The sequence below is a fragment of the Bos indicus genome, chromosome 23, assembly GCF_029378745.1.
Source record: "Bos indicus isolate NIAB-ARS_2022 breed Sahiwal x Tharparkar chromosome 23, NIAB-ARS_B.indTharparkar_mat_pri_1.0, whole genome shotgun sequence".
In the NCBI taxonomy this organism is placed as follows: Eukaryota; Metazoa; Chordata; class Mammalia; order Artiodactyla; family Bovidae; genus Bos; species Bos indicus.
The window spans coordinates 39,190,875-39,207,006 of record NC_091782.1 but is presented as its reverse complement, the minus strand read 5'-3'; the positions used below and the strand labels follow the sequence as shown (position 1 = coordinate 39,207,006).

Below are 16,132 nucleotides of genomic sequence, written 5' to 3'. Positions count from 1 at the left end.
ATTTTACACTTCCACCAGTGCCCAAGGATCCTGGTTTCTCCACAAATACTTCAACACTTGTTTTTTGGTTTTGTTTTGTTTTTTTGGTAATAGCCATCCTAATTAGTGTGAATTAGTATTTCATTGGAGTTTTGACTTTTATTTCTTTAGTGGTTTGAGTATCTTGTCATGTCCTTCTTTTGGTCATTTGTGGGGCTTCCTTGGTAGCTCAGCTGGTAAAGAATCCGCCTCCAATGCGGAAGACCCTGGTTTGATTCCTGGATCGGGGAGTTCCCCTGGAGAAGGGATAGGCTACCCACTGTGGTGTTCTTGGGCTTCCCTGGTGGCTCAGGCGATAAAGAATCCACCTGCAATGCAGGAAAGCTGGGTTTCAATCCCTCAGTTGGGAAGATCCCCTGGGGCAGAGCATGGTGGTCCACTTCAGTATTCTTGCCTGGAGAATCCCCTTGGCAGGGGATACTTTTTACAGTCCATGGGGTTGCAAAGAGTTGAACACAGCTCAGTGACTAAGCACAGACATTAGTCATTCATATATCTTCTTGGAGAAATGTCTGTTCAAGTCCTTTGCACATTTTTGAATTGGGTGGTTGTTTTTGTTCTTACTGAGATTTTGAAGTTCTCTGTATATTCTGGACATTATCTTTTATCAGGTATTTAGTTGGCAGATATTATCTCCAATTCTGTGGGTTGCTCTTTTACTCTGTTGACAATGTCTTTTGATGCAAAAAATTAAGAACTTTTCCTGAAGTCCTTTGTCTGTTTTCTTACATTGTCTGTGACTTTGATGTCGGATCCAAGAAATTATTGCCAAATCCAATGTTGTGAAGCTTTTGTCCTTTGTTTTTTTCTAAGAAGTTTATTGTTTTAGGTCTTGCATATAGGTCCTTGATCCATTTGAGTTAAGTTTTGTATATCATTTCAGGTAAGGGTCCAACTTCACTTTTGTGTATGGATATCTAGTTTTCCCAGCATCATTTGTTGAAAAAGTGATCTTTACTCTTTTGTGAAAATCCTTTGACCAAATACATGAGGGTTTATTTTGGGGCTCTCTATTTTAGTCCACTAGTTGACATGTCTGTGTTTATGTCAGTACCACACTGTTTTAATGTAGCTTTATAGAAAGTTTTGAAATCAGGAACTGTGAATCCTCTAGTCTTTCCGTTTTGTTCAAGATTGTTTTGGCTGTTTGGGCTACCTTGATATTTTATATAAATTTTGGGATAGGCTTTTCTATTCCTACAAAAAATGTCATTGGAGTCTTTTTTTTTTTTTAATGGGTTGCATTGAATCTTTAGATCATTATGGATAATATTGACATTTTAATGATACTAGGTTTTCTAATCTAACAGGTCTATTTGCATTTATTTATGTTTTATTTGTCATCTATGGGTAACATTGACAGTTTAATGATACTAAGTTTTCTAATCTAAATTGATGTGTATTTGTATTTTTCTGTCTTCAATTTCTTACAGCAGTGTTGTAGTTTTCAGTGCAAAAGACTTTACAGCACTTTGGTTCAGTTAATTTGTAGGTATTTTATTCTTTTTGATGTTATTGTAAATGGAATCATATGCAGAGATGATTTTACTTCTTTTTCCTAATTTCGATGTCCCTTCTTTCTTTTAGTTGCCTAATTGATCAGGCTAAAACTTTAAGTATTATGTTGATTTGAAGTGGTGAAAGTAGGCATCCATGACTTGTTGCTCGTCTTAGAGGAAAAACTTTCGGTTTAATCACTGCATATGATGTTCTTTGTGAGTTTTTCATACATGGGTTTTTTTTTTTTTTTTATGTTGAGCAAGTTTCTGTTTCTAATGTGTTGATTGTTTTTATAGTGAAAAGATGTTGAATTCTGTCAAATGCTTTCTCTTCATCAACTGACATCATGTTTTTTTTTCCTCTTTCATTCTGTTGATATAGCATATTATGTTGATCAATTCACATTGCGGAAACTTCCTTGCATTTCAGCAGTAAATCCCAGTTGGCCGTACTATATAATTCTTGTAATGTGCTGCTGAATTCTGTTTGCTAGCAGCTTGTTTATTGAGGATGTTCACAAGGGATTTCCTTCTCCTTTTCTGTGATTTCCTTCTCTTTCAGTGGTTTTGTATGATTTGAGTGTTAGGGTAATTTTGCTCTCAGAGAATGAGTTGGAAAATATTCCCTTTTCTTCATTTTTCAAAAAAGCTAGAGAGGAATTGTTATTAGTTCTTCTCTAAATGTTTGATAGAATTCACCAGCGAAGTAATCAGCTTCAAAGCTTTTATGTGTTGAGAGATTTTTGATTACTGATCCAAGCTCTGGACTAGTTACAGGTATATTCACATTTTCTATTTCTTCCTGATTTAGTCTGGATATGTATGTGCTTAGTCACTTAGTCATGTCTGACTTTTTGCACCCTGCAGACTGTAACCTGCCAGGCTTCTCTATCCGTGGGATTCTCTAGGCAAGAATCCTGGAGTGGTTTGCCATATCCTCCGCCAGGGGATCTTCCCAACCCCAGGATCGATCCCAAGTTTCCTGCATTGCAGGCAGATCTTCACTGTCTGAGCCACCAGGGAAGCCTATTTAGTCTGAATAGTTTTTTTATTTTCAGATATCTGTTCATAGCAACTGGGTAATTCAATTTGTTGGTGTACAATTGTTCATGTCACTCTTATAATCCTTTTAATATCTGTAGAGTTAGTAATAATGGCCCACTTTCATTTCTGATTATACTAATTAGTCTCCTCTTTTTTTTTTTCTTTAGCTAAAGGTTTGTCATTTTTATTAATCTTTTTGAGGAATCAACTTTTGGTTTTATTGATTTTCTCTTTTGTTTTTCTAGTCTCTATCTTTTCTCAAATCTTTATTTCCTTCCTTCTGCTAGTCTTGACTTTATTCTTCTTTTTCTGTTTACTTACATTGTAAAGTTGAGTATCAATATGAGTGGTTTTTTTTAAGTGTTTTTAGCTAGCTATGAAATTCCCCATAACACTCCTTTATCTGCACCCCATAACTTTTGGTGTGCAGTGGTTGTTCTTGTTCATATCTAATTGTTTTCTAATTTCTCTTTTGTGGTTTCTTTTTTGATTCATAGGTTGTTTACAAATGTGTTGTTTGATTTCCACAATATTGTGAATTTTCCTCTCCTTTTTTGTTACTTACTTCTGACTTCATTCTCTTGTGGTCTGAGAAGAAACTCTGTGTGATACCTATCTTTTAAAATATTTGGAGTCTTAAATTTCAGTCTAACATCCGGTCTGTCCTGGAGAATGTCCCATGTTTATTCTGTTGTTGTTGGGCAGTTTGCATTCAGATCTTCCCCTGTAAGTTGCTAGCCTTCAGCAGACTCCAGAATTCCAAAATAGTTACATCAGGCAGATTCTGCCAGTGCAGTTGTTGTCTAGGTGGGGAGACAGATTCCTAGAGCTTCCCACTCTGCCGTCTCATCTTAATCCTCTCCAACAATCATGTATTCTTACCTAATTTATTGTATCTCATGAGAAGTAGAGTACAATCCATGATACAGGAATTTCCGATAAGATCGATTGCACCTTCCACTTGGCCATCTATGCAAATTTGGACAAATTTTTTAATCTTTTTCAACCTCAGTTTCCTGTATGAAAGTTAGGAATAATGATACTTATACCAAGATTGTTGCAAAGATAAATGAAACAATTAGTATAAAATTATTGTATGGCTGAGTGCCTGGCAAGCATTCCACAACCATCTTTTACTCTTACTAGCACTTCCCCACCCCAGAAGATTTTAAAGCTTGTGTTGACTTTTATGGAGATTGATTGACGATGATGATAAAGATACCTTTCAGGTAAAAGAAATGAGAAATAAGGGTACAGAGTTTACATACATTGACACAACTCCTTGAAGCAAAAGATGTAGCACAGCAGCTAATGGGAGTAGGATAAGGAAAACATGTAGTTGCAGTTGTTTTTTAATTTAGTACAAATAGAAGAAAGGTTAGCAGTTGTGCTCCCAGACCCTTCTATCCCAAGCCCTGTAATTGCAAAGGGTACTGCTGCTGCTGCTGCTAAGTCGCTTCAGTCCTGTCCAACTCTGTGTGACCCCATAGACGGCAGCCGACGAGGCTCCCATCCCTGGGATTCTCCAGGCAAGAACACTGGAGTGGGTTGCCATTTCCTTCTCCAATGCATGAAAGTGAAAAGTGAAAGTGAAAAGTGAAAGTGAAGTCGCTCAGTCATGCCCAACTCTTAGCAACCCCATGGAATGCAGCTTACCAGGCTCCTCCACCCATGGGATTTTCCAGGCAAGAGTACTGGAGTGGGTCGCCACTGCCTTCTCCAGCAAAGGGTACAATTACAGTTAAAGACAGAAGCAGCAGTACAATGAAATTTTGGAGTCGGACTGGATATGGAGGCAGGAACTCAAGTGGAGAGATTTGTTCCATGGGAGGAGCCCTGGCCATCAGTTCAGTTCATTCGCTTAGTCATGTCCAAATCTTTGTGAGCCCATGGACTGCAGGCCTTCTTTCATCCAGACCTCCCTGTCCATCACCAACTCCCAGACCTACTCAAACTTCATGCCCATTGTGTCAGTGATGCCATCCAACCATCTCATCCTCTGTCGTCCCCTTCTCCTCCCTCCTTCACTCTTTTCCCAGCATCAGGGTCTTTTCCAATGAGTTGGTTCTTTGCATCAGGTGGCCAAAGTATTGGAGTTTCAGCTTTCAGCATCAGTCCTTCCAATGAATATTCAGGACTGATTTCCTTTGGGATTGAATGGTTTGATCTCCTTGCAGTTCAAGGGACTCTCAAGAACCTTCTCTAACACCACAGTTCAAAAGCATCAATTCTTCGGCACTCACCTTCCTTTATAGTCCAACTCTCACATCCATACCTGACTGCTGGAAAAACCATATCTTTGACTAGATGGACCTTTGTTGGTAAAGTAATGTCTCTGCTTTTTAATATGCTGTATAGGTTGGTCATAGCTTTTCCAAGGAGCAAGTATCTTTTAATTTCATGGCTACAGTCACCATCTGCAGTGATTTTGGAGGCCCAAAAAATTAAGTCTATCTCTGTTTCCATTTTTTCCCCATCTATTTTCCATGAAATGATGGTAGTTTTCTGAATGTTGAGCTTTAAGCCGGCTTTTTCACTCTCCTCTTTCACTTTCATCAAGAGGCTCTTTAGTTCTTCTTCACCTTCTGTCATAAGGGTGGTGTCATCTGTATATCTGAAGTTATTGATATTTCTCCTGGCAATCTTGATTCCAGCTTATGCTTCATCCAGCCCAGCATTTCGCATGATGTACTCTGCATGTAAGTTAAATAAGCAGGGTGACAATATATAGCCTTGATGTACTCCTTTCCCGATCTGGAACCAGTCTGTTGTTCCATGTCCATAGGAAGCTTAAAGAATTTAGGATCAGATCAGATCAGATCAGTCGCTCAGTTGTGTCCGAATTTAGGATATATTCTAGTTTTTCAGGTATGTTATTTTTCCTTTGCTTGTTCAGGATTTTGTTCTTGGCAAACAGGAATTATCATTTGAAGCTCCAATCAGATTTTGCTGCTAAAGAGTATCTTTGGATTTGTTTAAAAGATCAAAAAGTTTGTAATTTTCCTGAAAGTACTCTTGAAAACTTTAAAAACCATGATGAGGGTTCACAATAGACTATATTTAACTATCAAGTCTGGCACAGCCTGCAGTGTGTGAATCTTTTTGTTTCTTGAGTTTTTGTTTTTTCTTTGCTTCATGAGGGTTCCATATGGAAAGGCACAATGTGATTTTTCCAAGGTTTTGGTTTACAAAGGACTTATTTTGTAAAATTTGAAGCTTTGAGAAAGATGATGCTCTGTCAACTGATTAAAAATAAATAAGAATTAGAGTATGTGAATGACACAGAATGTTAGTTTGAAGTGTTAATGTTATTGTTAAAAATACTCATTTTTCCATATTTAAAATCATCTTTGTCCTGAAGCAGAAACAGAATCCTAAGTCACATAATTTTTTCTCCCCTTAAAAAAAGAGATATCAGTATAGGTGGATTTTTAAAAATATAACTCTGATTTTTAAGTCATTCTAAAGCTTGTGATATCAGAAGATGCTCTTTAAAAGAAAAAGCCTAATGTATTAAAACTTTTAATTTTCATTCACTGTATGTGGTTTAGGTATCAAATTAGCATGTTATGCATTTGAACCCTTTGAAATATTTTTTTGATAATTTTAAAATTTTAATTGTGGAAATTCATTATTTTATTTGTTTCATTTCTGTAATGTAAAACTATTACACCACAGATGTTTTTCAAGACTTGAGTTATACTGCTGAATTAAATGCCTGGTCTACCTCTGCTTTTGAGGTTTTCAGTTATTTCTTGGCGTGTGGCCATCTAACAACCTGTACAAAGATGGGTAGGTGGAGTGTGCTAGCTTTACCCTTCTGTGATAACAGGGTATGTCTGTTCAGGATTTTGCTTCTTCCTTACAGTTCAACAGCCATCTCTTTCTGGTTTTGGCTTTCAACAGTCAACCCTCAAAGATCTTTTGTTTTCTCACAGTTAAAGAAACAGGCTCAGTGTTCTTACTCTTAAACAATTACTTAATTGTTTACAGATAACTGAAACTACGAAAGGTTTCTGTGATGAATCTATTTTGTTGGAGGCTTGTCGTGTGGAAATGATCGGTCATCATAATTCCTGGTGATTGAGAAGATTGTTTTTAAACCAAAGAGCATCAAATAGCTCACTGTTTTCTGATTTTGCATTGGCTATTTTTCCTGTGTGTTGTAACAAACCTCTCTCCTTTTTAAATGTAAGACATAGCAGACTTAGTGCTTGATTAGTGCTGTTTTAACATGCTTAAGAAATACTCTCCATAGAAATTTTCACTTTATTTAAATAATAATAGGTATTATCATGGTAACTGCAGATAGGGATGAACCTATCATACAATGGAGAGTGTAGAACTTCAAAAATACATCACGTCAACAACTCTGATTAACTCTGGAGGGAGCAGTTTAGTAAAGAATATTTTGAATTCTTAATGTAACATTTATACTTACTGCCTCGTTTTGATTATTATAAATGTTTCTGAGTATCAGTCACCTTGTTTTATTTAAACGTTTTAGTCCATTTTTCTAATTGGTTTTCCATGGGGAGTACATTCCCACCTTTATTAAGTGAGCCAGTAGGAAAACATGATGTGGTTTCCATAGTTGATTGAAGTCAACGTATCAGCAACGCATCAGTTCCAGAAGGTCAGGTATTCCTGGAACATGATGGTGCATAATGCTTTCCTTACAGAATTGTTGAGGATGGTCACAGTGAACAACCACTGACCAGTACTTACTGATCACTTAACTAGGTGCCAGCAGTACTCTAAGTGTTTTATGTGTGTTAATTCATTTATATAATAAATACTTAAAATGCATTTTTCTCTTCTGTTTTCCTTTCCCTCCCCTAGGCTAGTACCCCTTAAGAAAGTTACTTCCAAGAAATAGCCCAAGTTAGAAATAGTATCAGCTTTTATCGAGATTGTCTACTTAATTTACGGAGCTCTGCATTGGGGGTAGGAGAAATAAGAGAATGGGTCTGGAGAAATAGATCAGGGGAAGTAGTATCAGGGGGTAGAGAGAGCATTTTCCCTGGTTCAACTTGAGTGAATGGCAGAGGGATCCTGGATAAATAAATGTGGAGTGTGCAGCATCGAGCCCATCATGGAGCCACTGAGGAGAGGGGCAGAGAGACCTTAGCTGTAGAATTTAAAAACCACAGCAAAACCAAGAAAGTGACACATTCTGCTAAAGTGACACATTCTGCTAAAGTGACACATTCTGCTACAGAGCAGCTGTAGGGTGCAAATAGAACTCTTGTAAACAACAAGGGTGAAATAACAAGTTTGGGCCAGTGGACGGACAGGAAGACTAGCCTGAGATTTCCAAAGAATGAACGAGAAACAGGTTTCAGACAATTCCACACACAAGAGGACTTCCCTAGTGGCTCAGATGGTAAAGAGTCTGCTACAATGTGGGAGACCTGGGTTTGATCCCTGGGTTGGGACGATCCACTGGAGAAGGAAATGGCAACCCACTTCAGTCCTCTTGCTTTGAAAATCCCATGGACGGAGGAGCCTGGCAGGCTACAGTCCACAGGGTCGCAAAGAGTCAGACACGACTGAGTGACTTCACTTTCATTTTTCCATACACAAGATGAAGAGCAAAGCTGTGTCTTTGAATATCTGTGCTGCATCACTGTACATCTCATGTCAGATGATTGCTTGTCTTATTATATCTTATCTGCATTTGTCTGTAGCTAGGTATTTGATGGACTTCCCAGGTGGCACTAATGGTAGAACCCACCCGCCAAGGTGGGAGATGTAACAGATGCGGGTTTGATTCCTGCGTCAGGAAGATCCCCTGGAGGAGGTCATGGCAATCCATTCCTGTATTCTTGGCTGGAGAATCCCATGAACAGAGGTGCCTGGGGGGCTGCAGTCCATAGGGTTGCGAAGAGTTGGACATGACTAAAGAAACTTAGCATGCACACAGAGGATATTTGATATGCATTTATTCTGGGGAGGCAGCTTGGTATGGCAGTAGGAGGGAATTTGAAATTTGATGGACTTGTGTTTTGAATTTTAGTTGTTAGATGTCTTGAACAAGCCACTTACCTGATTCCGCTCCCCCCAACACTGCTGCCACAGTTTCACTGAGATATAATTGACATATAACATTTTATGAGCTTAAGATAGAAAGCATAAATATTTGATACATGTATATATTGTGAGATGTTTGCCACATTAAGTTAATATTCCTCCTTTTATATAATTACAGATTTTTCTTGTAATGAGAACTTCTCAATTCTCTTTTCTTACTGCTGTTCAGATATACAATAGAGTATTGGTAACTATAGTCATCATGCTCTACATTACACCCCCAGAATTTATTTTATAACTAGAATTTTGTACCTTTAGGCCACCTTCACTCTTTTCCCCCACCTCTCACAAATCCCACCCTCTGGCCACCAACAGTCTTTTGTTTCTATGAATTTGTTTTTTTGTTTTGCTTTTGTTTGTCTGGTTTTGAATTTCACAAAAATTAGATCATACAGTATTTTTCATTTTCTGACTGACTTATTTCACTTCACATAATGCCCTCAAGAGCCATTCACATTGGTGTAAATGGCAGTTTTTCCATGTTTTTTAATGACTGAGTAGTATCCCTTATACAAATGTATCATATTTTCTTCATTCGTGTCTTTGTTGAAGAAACAGGTTGTTTTCCATGTTTGGCTCTCGTAGGTGATTCTGCCGTGAAAATGAGGTTGCGCGTACCTCTTTGAGACAGTGATTTCATCTCCTTTGGAGATACACCCAGAAATGGAATTGCTGGATCATATGATAATTCTATTTTTAGTTTTCTGAGGAACCTCTGTAATGTTTTTCATGCTAGCAATACCAATTTATATTCCTGCCAGTAGTGCACAAGTTACTTTTTGTCAGGTGCTGTCAACTCTTGTTTTTTTGATAAGAGCCATTCTAACAAGGGTGAGGTGATATCTCATTGTGGTTTTCATTTACATTTCCTTGATGATTAGTAATCTTGAGTATCTTTTCCTGCAACTGGTGACCACTTGAGTATTGTATTTAGAGAAACGTCTAGTCATAGTGTTTGGCCATCTTAATATTCGATTATCATTTATTGAACTGTATGAGGATTTTTATATCTAGAATATTAACCCCAAATCAGATATTATGAATCTCTTATTATGGAAAAGGTCAGTTTTCATTCCAATCCCAAAGAAAGGCAATGCCAAAGAATGCTCAAACTACCGTACATTTGCACTCATCTCACATGCTAGTAAAGTAATGCTCAAAATTCTCCAAGCTAGGCTTCAACAATACGTGAATAGTGAATTTCCAGATGTTCAAGCTCATTTTAGAAAAGGCAGAGGAACCAGAGATCAAATTGTCAACATCTGCTGGATCATCAAAAAAAGCAAGAAAGTTCCAGAAAAAAATCTATTTCTGCTTTATTGGCTATGCCAAAGCCTTTGACTTTGACTTATCACAACATACTGTGGAAAATTCCGAAAGAGATGGGAATACCAGACCACCTGACCTGCCTCTTGAGAAACCCATATGCAGGTCAGGAAGCAACAGTTAGAACTTGACATGGAACAACAGACTGGTTCCAAATAGGAAAAGGAGTACATCAAGGCTGTATATTATCACCCTGCTTATTTAACTTATATGCAGAGTACCTTATGAGAAACTCTGGGCTGGAAGAAGCACAAGCTGTAATCAAGATTGCCAGAAGAAATATCAATAACCTCAGATACGCAGATGACACCACCCTTATGGTAGAAAGTGGAGAAGAACTAAAGAGCCTGTTGATGAAAGGGAAAGAGGAGAGTGAAAAGTTGGCTAAAAGCTCAACATTCAGAAAAGTTAAGATCGTGGCATCCGGTCCCATCACTTCATGGCAAACAGATGGGGAAACAGTGTCCGACTATTTTTGGGGCTCCAAAATCACTACAGATGGTGATTGCAGCCATGAAATTTAAAGATGCTTGCTCCTTGGAAGAAAAGTAATGACCAACCTAGACAGCATATTAAAAAGCAGAGACATTACTTTGCCGACAAAGGTCCATCCAGTCAAAGCTCTGGTTTTTCCAGTAATCATGTATGGATGTGAGAGTTGGACTATAAAGAAAGCTAAGCACAGAAGAAGTGATGCTTTGAACTGTGGTGTTGGAGAAGACTCTTGAGAGTCCCTTGGACTGGAAGGGGATCCAACGAGTCCATTCTAAAGGAGATCATTCCTGAGTGTTCTTTGGAAGGACTGATGCTGAAGCTGAGACTCCAGTACTTTGGCCACCTGATGCAAAGAGCTGACCCATTGGAAAAGATCCTGATGTTGGGAAAGATTGAGGTCAGGAGGAGAAGGGGATGACAGAGGATGAGATGGTTGAATGGCATCAGTGACTCACAGGACATGAGTTTGGGTGAACTCCTGGAGTTGGTGATGGACAGGAAGGCCTGGCGTGCTGTAGTCCATGGGGTCGCAAAGAATCTGACACGACTGAGTGACTAAACGGAAGGGAAACATGGAATAATCATATATTATGAATCAAAAATTCAGTCATATATTTTGAATCAGATGTGTGGCTTGCAGATATTTCCCCCGTTCTGTTGTTTGCCTTTTCATTTCATTGATTGTTTTCCTTTGCTGTGCAGAAGCTTTTTCATTTGATGTAGTCCAGCTTGTTTATTTTTGCTTCTGTTATTTGTGCTTTGGGTGTCATCCAAAATTAAATCATTGCTAAGAACAATGTCAAGGAACTTTTTCCCTGTGTTTTCTTCTAGGGGTTTCTGTTTTTACATTTAATTGTAATTGTAATTTACATGGTTTATGGTTTTACATCTAAGTCTTTAATTCATTTTCTATTAATTCTTCTCAGTGATAAAAGTAAGTGCTTTTGCAAGTGAATATTCAATTTTCCCAGCACCATTTGTTGAATAGACTGTCTTTTCTGTATTGAGTATTCTTGGCTCTTTTGTCAAATGTTAGTTGACTGTATATTCATGAGTTTATTCCTGGACTCTCAGTTCTTTTACATTAGCCTATATGCCTGTTTTTTCACTGCTGCTGGTGCTAAGTCACTTTAGTCGTTTCCGACTCTGTGCGACCCGATAGACAGCAGCCCACCAGGCTTCCCCATCTCTGGGATTCTCCAGGCAAGAACACTGGAATGGGTTGCTATTTCCTTCTCCAGTGCATCAAAGTGAAAAGTGAAAATGAAGTTGCTTAGTCATGTCCGACTCTGTGCGAACCCATGGACTGCTGCCTACCAGGCTCCTCCGTCCATGGGATTTTCCAGGCAAGAGTACTGGAGTGGGGTGTAATATCGTTTGAAATTAGGAATTGAGCTGCCTTTGGCTTTGCTCTTTTAAAAAAATTTTGTTTCATCAATGTGTTAAACTTTTCATTCTGCAGATCTTTAACCTTCTTGGTTAAATGTATTCCTCGGCATTTCATTGTTTTCAGTGCTGTTGTAAATGGGATCATGATTTAGTCCTGGTGGGCTGTTTGTTTCTAGGAGGTTTTATTTACTCTAGGTTGTCTAGTTGGTGTGTAGTTGTTACCACAGTAATATCTTACGCCCCTTTGTATTTCTGTGGAATAAACTGTGTTATCTAACTTTTTCGAAGCATCTATAAGATGGAGACACTAACACCCAATTTGAGAAGAGTTAAATGGGACAATGTATGTACAACGTCAAGAAAAATGCCTGGTGTTCAGTCAGGGCTAAGCAAAAGGAAGTTAGTATTCCACAGTGTGAAAGTGAAAGTCGCTCAGTCGTGTCCGACTCTTTGCGATCCCATGGACTATACAGTCCATGGAATTCTCCAGGCCAGAATACTGGAGTGGGTAGCCTTCGGCATTGCAGGCAGATTTTTTACCAGCTGAGCCACAAGTGAAGCCCTAGTCTTCCAAGCAGAAGTTTAAAAAAAAGTTACTTTTTTTCCTTATTAGGGAACAGATGAAAGTTCAAAAGAGAAGACATGTAACAGTTAGGGGACCAGAACCTCTATTCATATGAGAGACCACAATTTGTGTGTGTGTAAATGGCTTAGGAAGAAAGTGATGTTAGTTTTTTAAGAGAATGTAGTCTGTTAAAAAGTTAAAAATCCTTGCCAAAACAAATGTGTTGTTTTACTCAAGAGTTCCATGCAAAAATGATTATAAATTAAGCATTACATTGTTGCCTCATGATTTATATGATTTATATATATTTTTAAATTATATATTAACAGAATGACACATTGGCTACTTGTAATTTTTAGAAGTTTAATTTTTCTCAGTTTGAAATTTTCAAACATTCGCTTAGTGATGGTCTTTAAAAACCTTGCTATTTATTATAGCAGTTGAATCTTTGAAGAGATGTTATTCTTTGTTCCGTTCAGTGTTGCTGAGACTTATCTTTTTGGCAAAAGTATATTTTATTATGTGTAATGTTTTTTTTTTTAATTTTATAATAAAATATTTAAACTTTTTAAATTATAAGAGTAGAACCAACATTTTCGTTATTAAAAGACAATTCTTTATTATCTCTTAGGTTTTTGGGGAGATAATTCTATTTTTAATTTTTTGAAACTAATATTGTCATTTGGTTTCTTTGTTGAATATAATCCCAAAGAGCATTCATTGGACCTGTTTTAATATTTCTTTCTGATTTCCAAGAGTTAAAGATATTATCTGAAGATTATTAAGAATGTATTTTCTTATGAGAATTTTATGTTGCCGATTTATTCGTATATCATTAGTTAAAAGTTAAAACTTTTTCATTTATGAATAATGCAGTTTATATAAGTGATATATAAATTTTAGTTTTATAATAGACAAATTCCATTGGTTTAAAAATTATGAATGTTTTTTCTTTTAGATTAGCCATTTTAAGCACTTATAAACTTTGTTCTGTATTAATGTGTGCATTTGAAATTAGTATTATGTGGTTTGTACAACCATACTTGAATAGTTGAAACTTAAAAGAATTACAAATTGCAGATTTCTGTGCCTAGTGGAAATAAATATGAAGCTTGGTAGATACTCATTTTCCACATCTCTTATATGAACTGGCAAATGATACTAGAACAGCACTTTGGTGTACATTTTGGATATTTTCCCCTGTGTTAAGTGTCTTTAAAAGTTTTAACTGTATTTATCACTATCATTTGAACAGGTGTCTCAATGCTTGTACCTACTGCAAAACTAAACATGCCAGAGGAAATTTGGCCAGTTACCCAATTGATGAATTAGTAGATAGAGCCAAACAATCTTTTCAAGGTAAGAGTTTCTAGAATTCTGTGTGATTTCAGTCTCTTTAATAAATTTTAATAGTCTTCTAAGTAAAACTTCACTTTAGGTGTATGCCTATTTAGTTTTCTGAAGAGTTTACAAATGTTTCAGCTTATCTAATAGAAGATGTTATCAGATTCAGGTTATGATATTTGAATAACTTTTATTTCACCGCTCTTCTGTTTTCTTATGACTCTAAGGTAACTGACATACTTTGAAATTTATCACCTGTCTTTATATTTCATGGGAAAGACAAAAAAATAAAAATGAAAGCCATGACCTTCTGGTGTGTGTTAATTAGACTTTTGTAGACTGAGTGAAATATTTTTTAAAGATTTCTGCCTCTTTGTTAATGTTTGGGCCATTTAGAAAACGGAACTAATAAAGATTATCAAGAATCTTGGAAAGAGAAGGTAAATTTTACTTTGAGCAAGTAAAGATAACCCCCACTCGTCCATAGGACTGTTGGAGCTGTGAAGATTGGTAATGGTATAGAGTCCTAAAGAGAGTAATTCTTTGTGTGGGTGGCCAGCTACTTTGGATTCATCACTTGCTGGAAAATGTGATTGCCTCAATGTCTCTCAGCATATAGTAAGACATTTGTAACATGAATCACAATTGTGTTGACACATGACCATAAATTTCCTCTTTTGTCTTTGTTTATTGTATGTTAATGTAACATTGGTGTGTTTTTATAACCAACATGAGATAATCTATTGTCTCATAGTCTTGTGGGTTAATACTTATTGGCGATGTGCTTTTGCTTTTAGCAAGTAACTTAGAGTGCTACTTCCAGTACTTAACACCCTGAATCTCAGAAAGTATGTTTTACAAACTCACGTATTTAGTGAGAGGCTTTTATCAACATGAATTTGAACTGCTCTTTAAAACAAAGAGAAAAATACTCTTGATTAATTCAACACTTCTGGACATTTTTTTTTCCTTATATATTCTTAGCAGAGTCCCCTCTTCTGTTCACATTCAACTTGTACTGAAAGGAATAAATAGAAACTCAGTGACTCTTGTCGTTCTGTTTCAGAACCAGGTGAATTGGCTAATCAGAGAAGTCTGAGTGGTTGTCTTTTCTGCAATATGGTTACTTTAAGGATACTTTAGAAAGGGAATGAATTTGTACAGAAGCCTACTTTGTTTGAAAAATGATCCTTTGCTGGCATTCTTACTTGGTGTTTGTTTTCCTCTATATCTATTGGATAACAGAGGTATTAGGACTGTGATCATAGATATATGATCTATCCACTAACTCTGATTTAGAAGCCATACAAATTACAAGTGGGTTTGCTGATTAAAATGAGTGACTTAGAGAATATATCAGAGGTTAACAGTGACTTAGTGGCTATTTCTAGAGAAAGTATTAAAAGAGATTTATTTAATATTACTTTCATCATCATCAATAGATACATATATGCTTGGTTAGTCCCCCCACCATGAAATGTGTGCAGTGCAATGTTTTTCTATTGTCTTGTTGATTGAAGGCTAATTTTTGGACTGATGGGCTCATTGGGTTGATACGTGGAACTATTACTAAAATACCGAGGTCTTAACTTTCTAGGTAAGCCAGTGTGTTTAGGGAATTTTAAGTTGTGAGTATCTGATGCTCTTTGCCATAAGAGAGTTTGAGTTCACAACAGTGCTCTGCTGGGTTCCAGCCACATGATCTGACAAAGGTACTTGATGTATACAAATCATGGTTTTCTCATTAGTATGACATGTAGTGTTGCTTATTGTTTGAATTTGAGATAACTTACATGAAGTCATTGGTTGTGCCCTTATGATAAAGAAGGCATGTGACTTAAACTGGAGGAATTTAAAATAAATCAAAGAAGAGAAGTCTAATTTTTTTTGAGAAGTCCAGTTTTGAGTGAGAATATTGTAATATCTGTAACATTAATTATTAGAACCATGTGACATTTTCTTTTGCTTTTAAAATATATTTTATGAAGAATGTCTTTACAGATAGGAACTATTGAGTATGACAGTCACCTTTTGTTTTCTCAGTTTGACAAATGCAAAATTATGTTAAGGATGGCCTTATAATTTCACAATAGGAAATAGCAATCTATAAGCTCACATTTTAAAGACATTGAGTTAGCAGCATTGTCTTTTGTTCTGCAGCAAACCTTGGTATCATAATGGTTGTGTAGAGTTCCTATGAGTTTTATTTATTTTATTTTTTGTAATTTTTTAAAATTTTATTTTATTTTTAAACTTTACAATATTGTATTAGTTTTGCCAAATATCAAAATGGATCCCCCACAGGTATACCTGTGTTCCCCCTCCTGAACCCTCCTCC

General features: G+C 36.7%; 1 protein-coding gene across 9 annotated transcripts in view; it reads left to right on the top strand.

The window, feature by feature from the left end:
• Positions 1–16,132, top strand: part of CDKAL1 (CDK5 regulatory subunit associated protein 1 like 1) — a 787,726-nt gene that overhangs the window by 298,041 nt on the left and 473,553 nt on the right. For all 9 annotated transcript variants that reach the window (XR_011563299.1, XR_011563300.1, XM_070777644.1 and 6 more), the window contains one exon: positions 13,706–13,809. Coding sequence is in view for 7 of the 9 variants with exons in the window: in XM_070777644.1 (XP_070633745.1) it covers positions 13,706–13,809 (104 nt within the window). In the remaining 2 variants the exon portion in view is untranslated. The remainder of the gene's footprint in view (positions 1–13,705; positions 13,810–16,132) is intronic.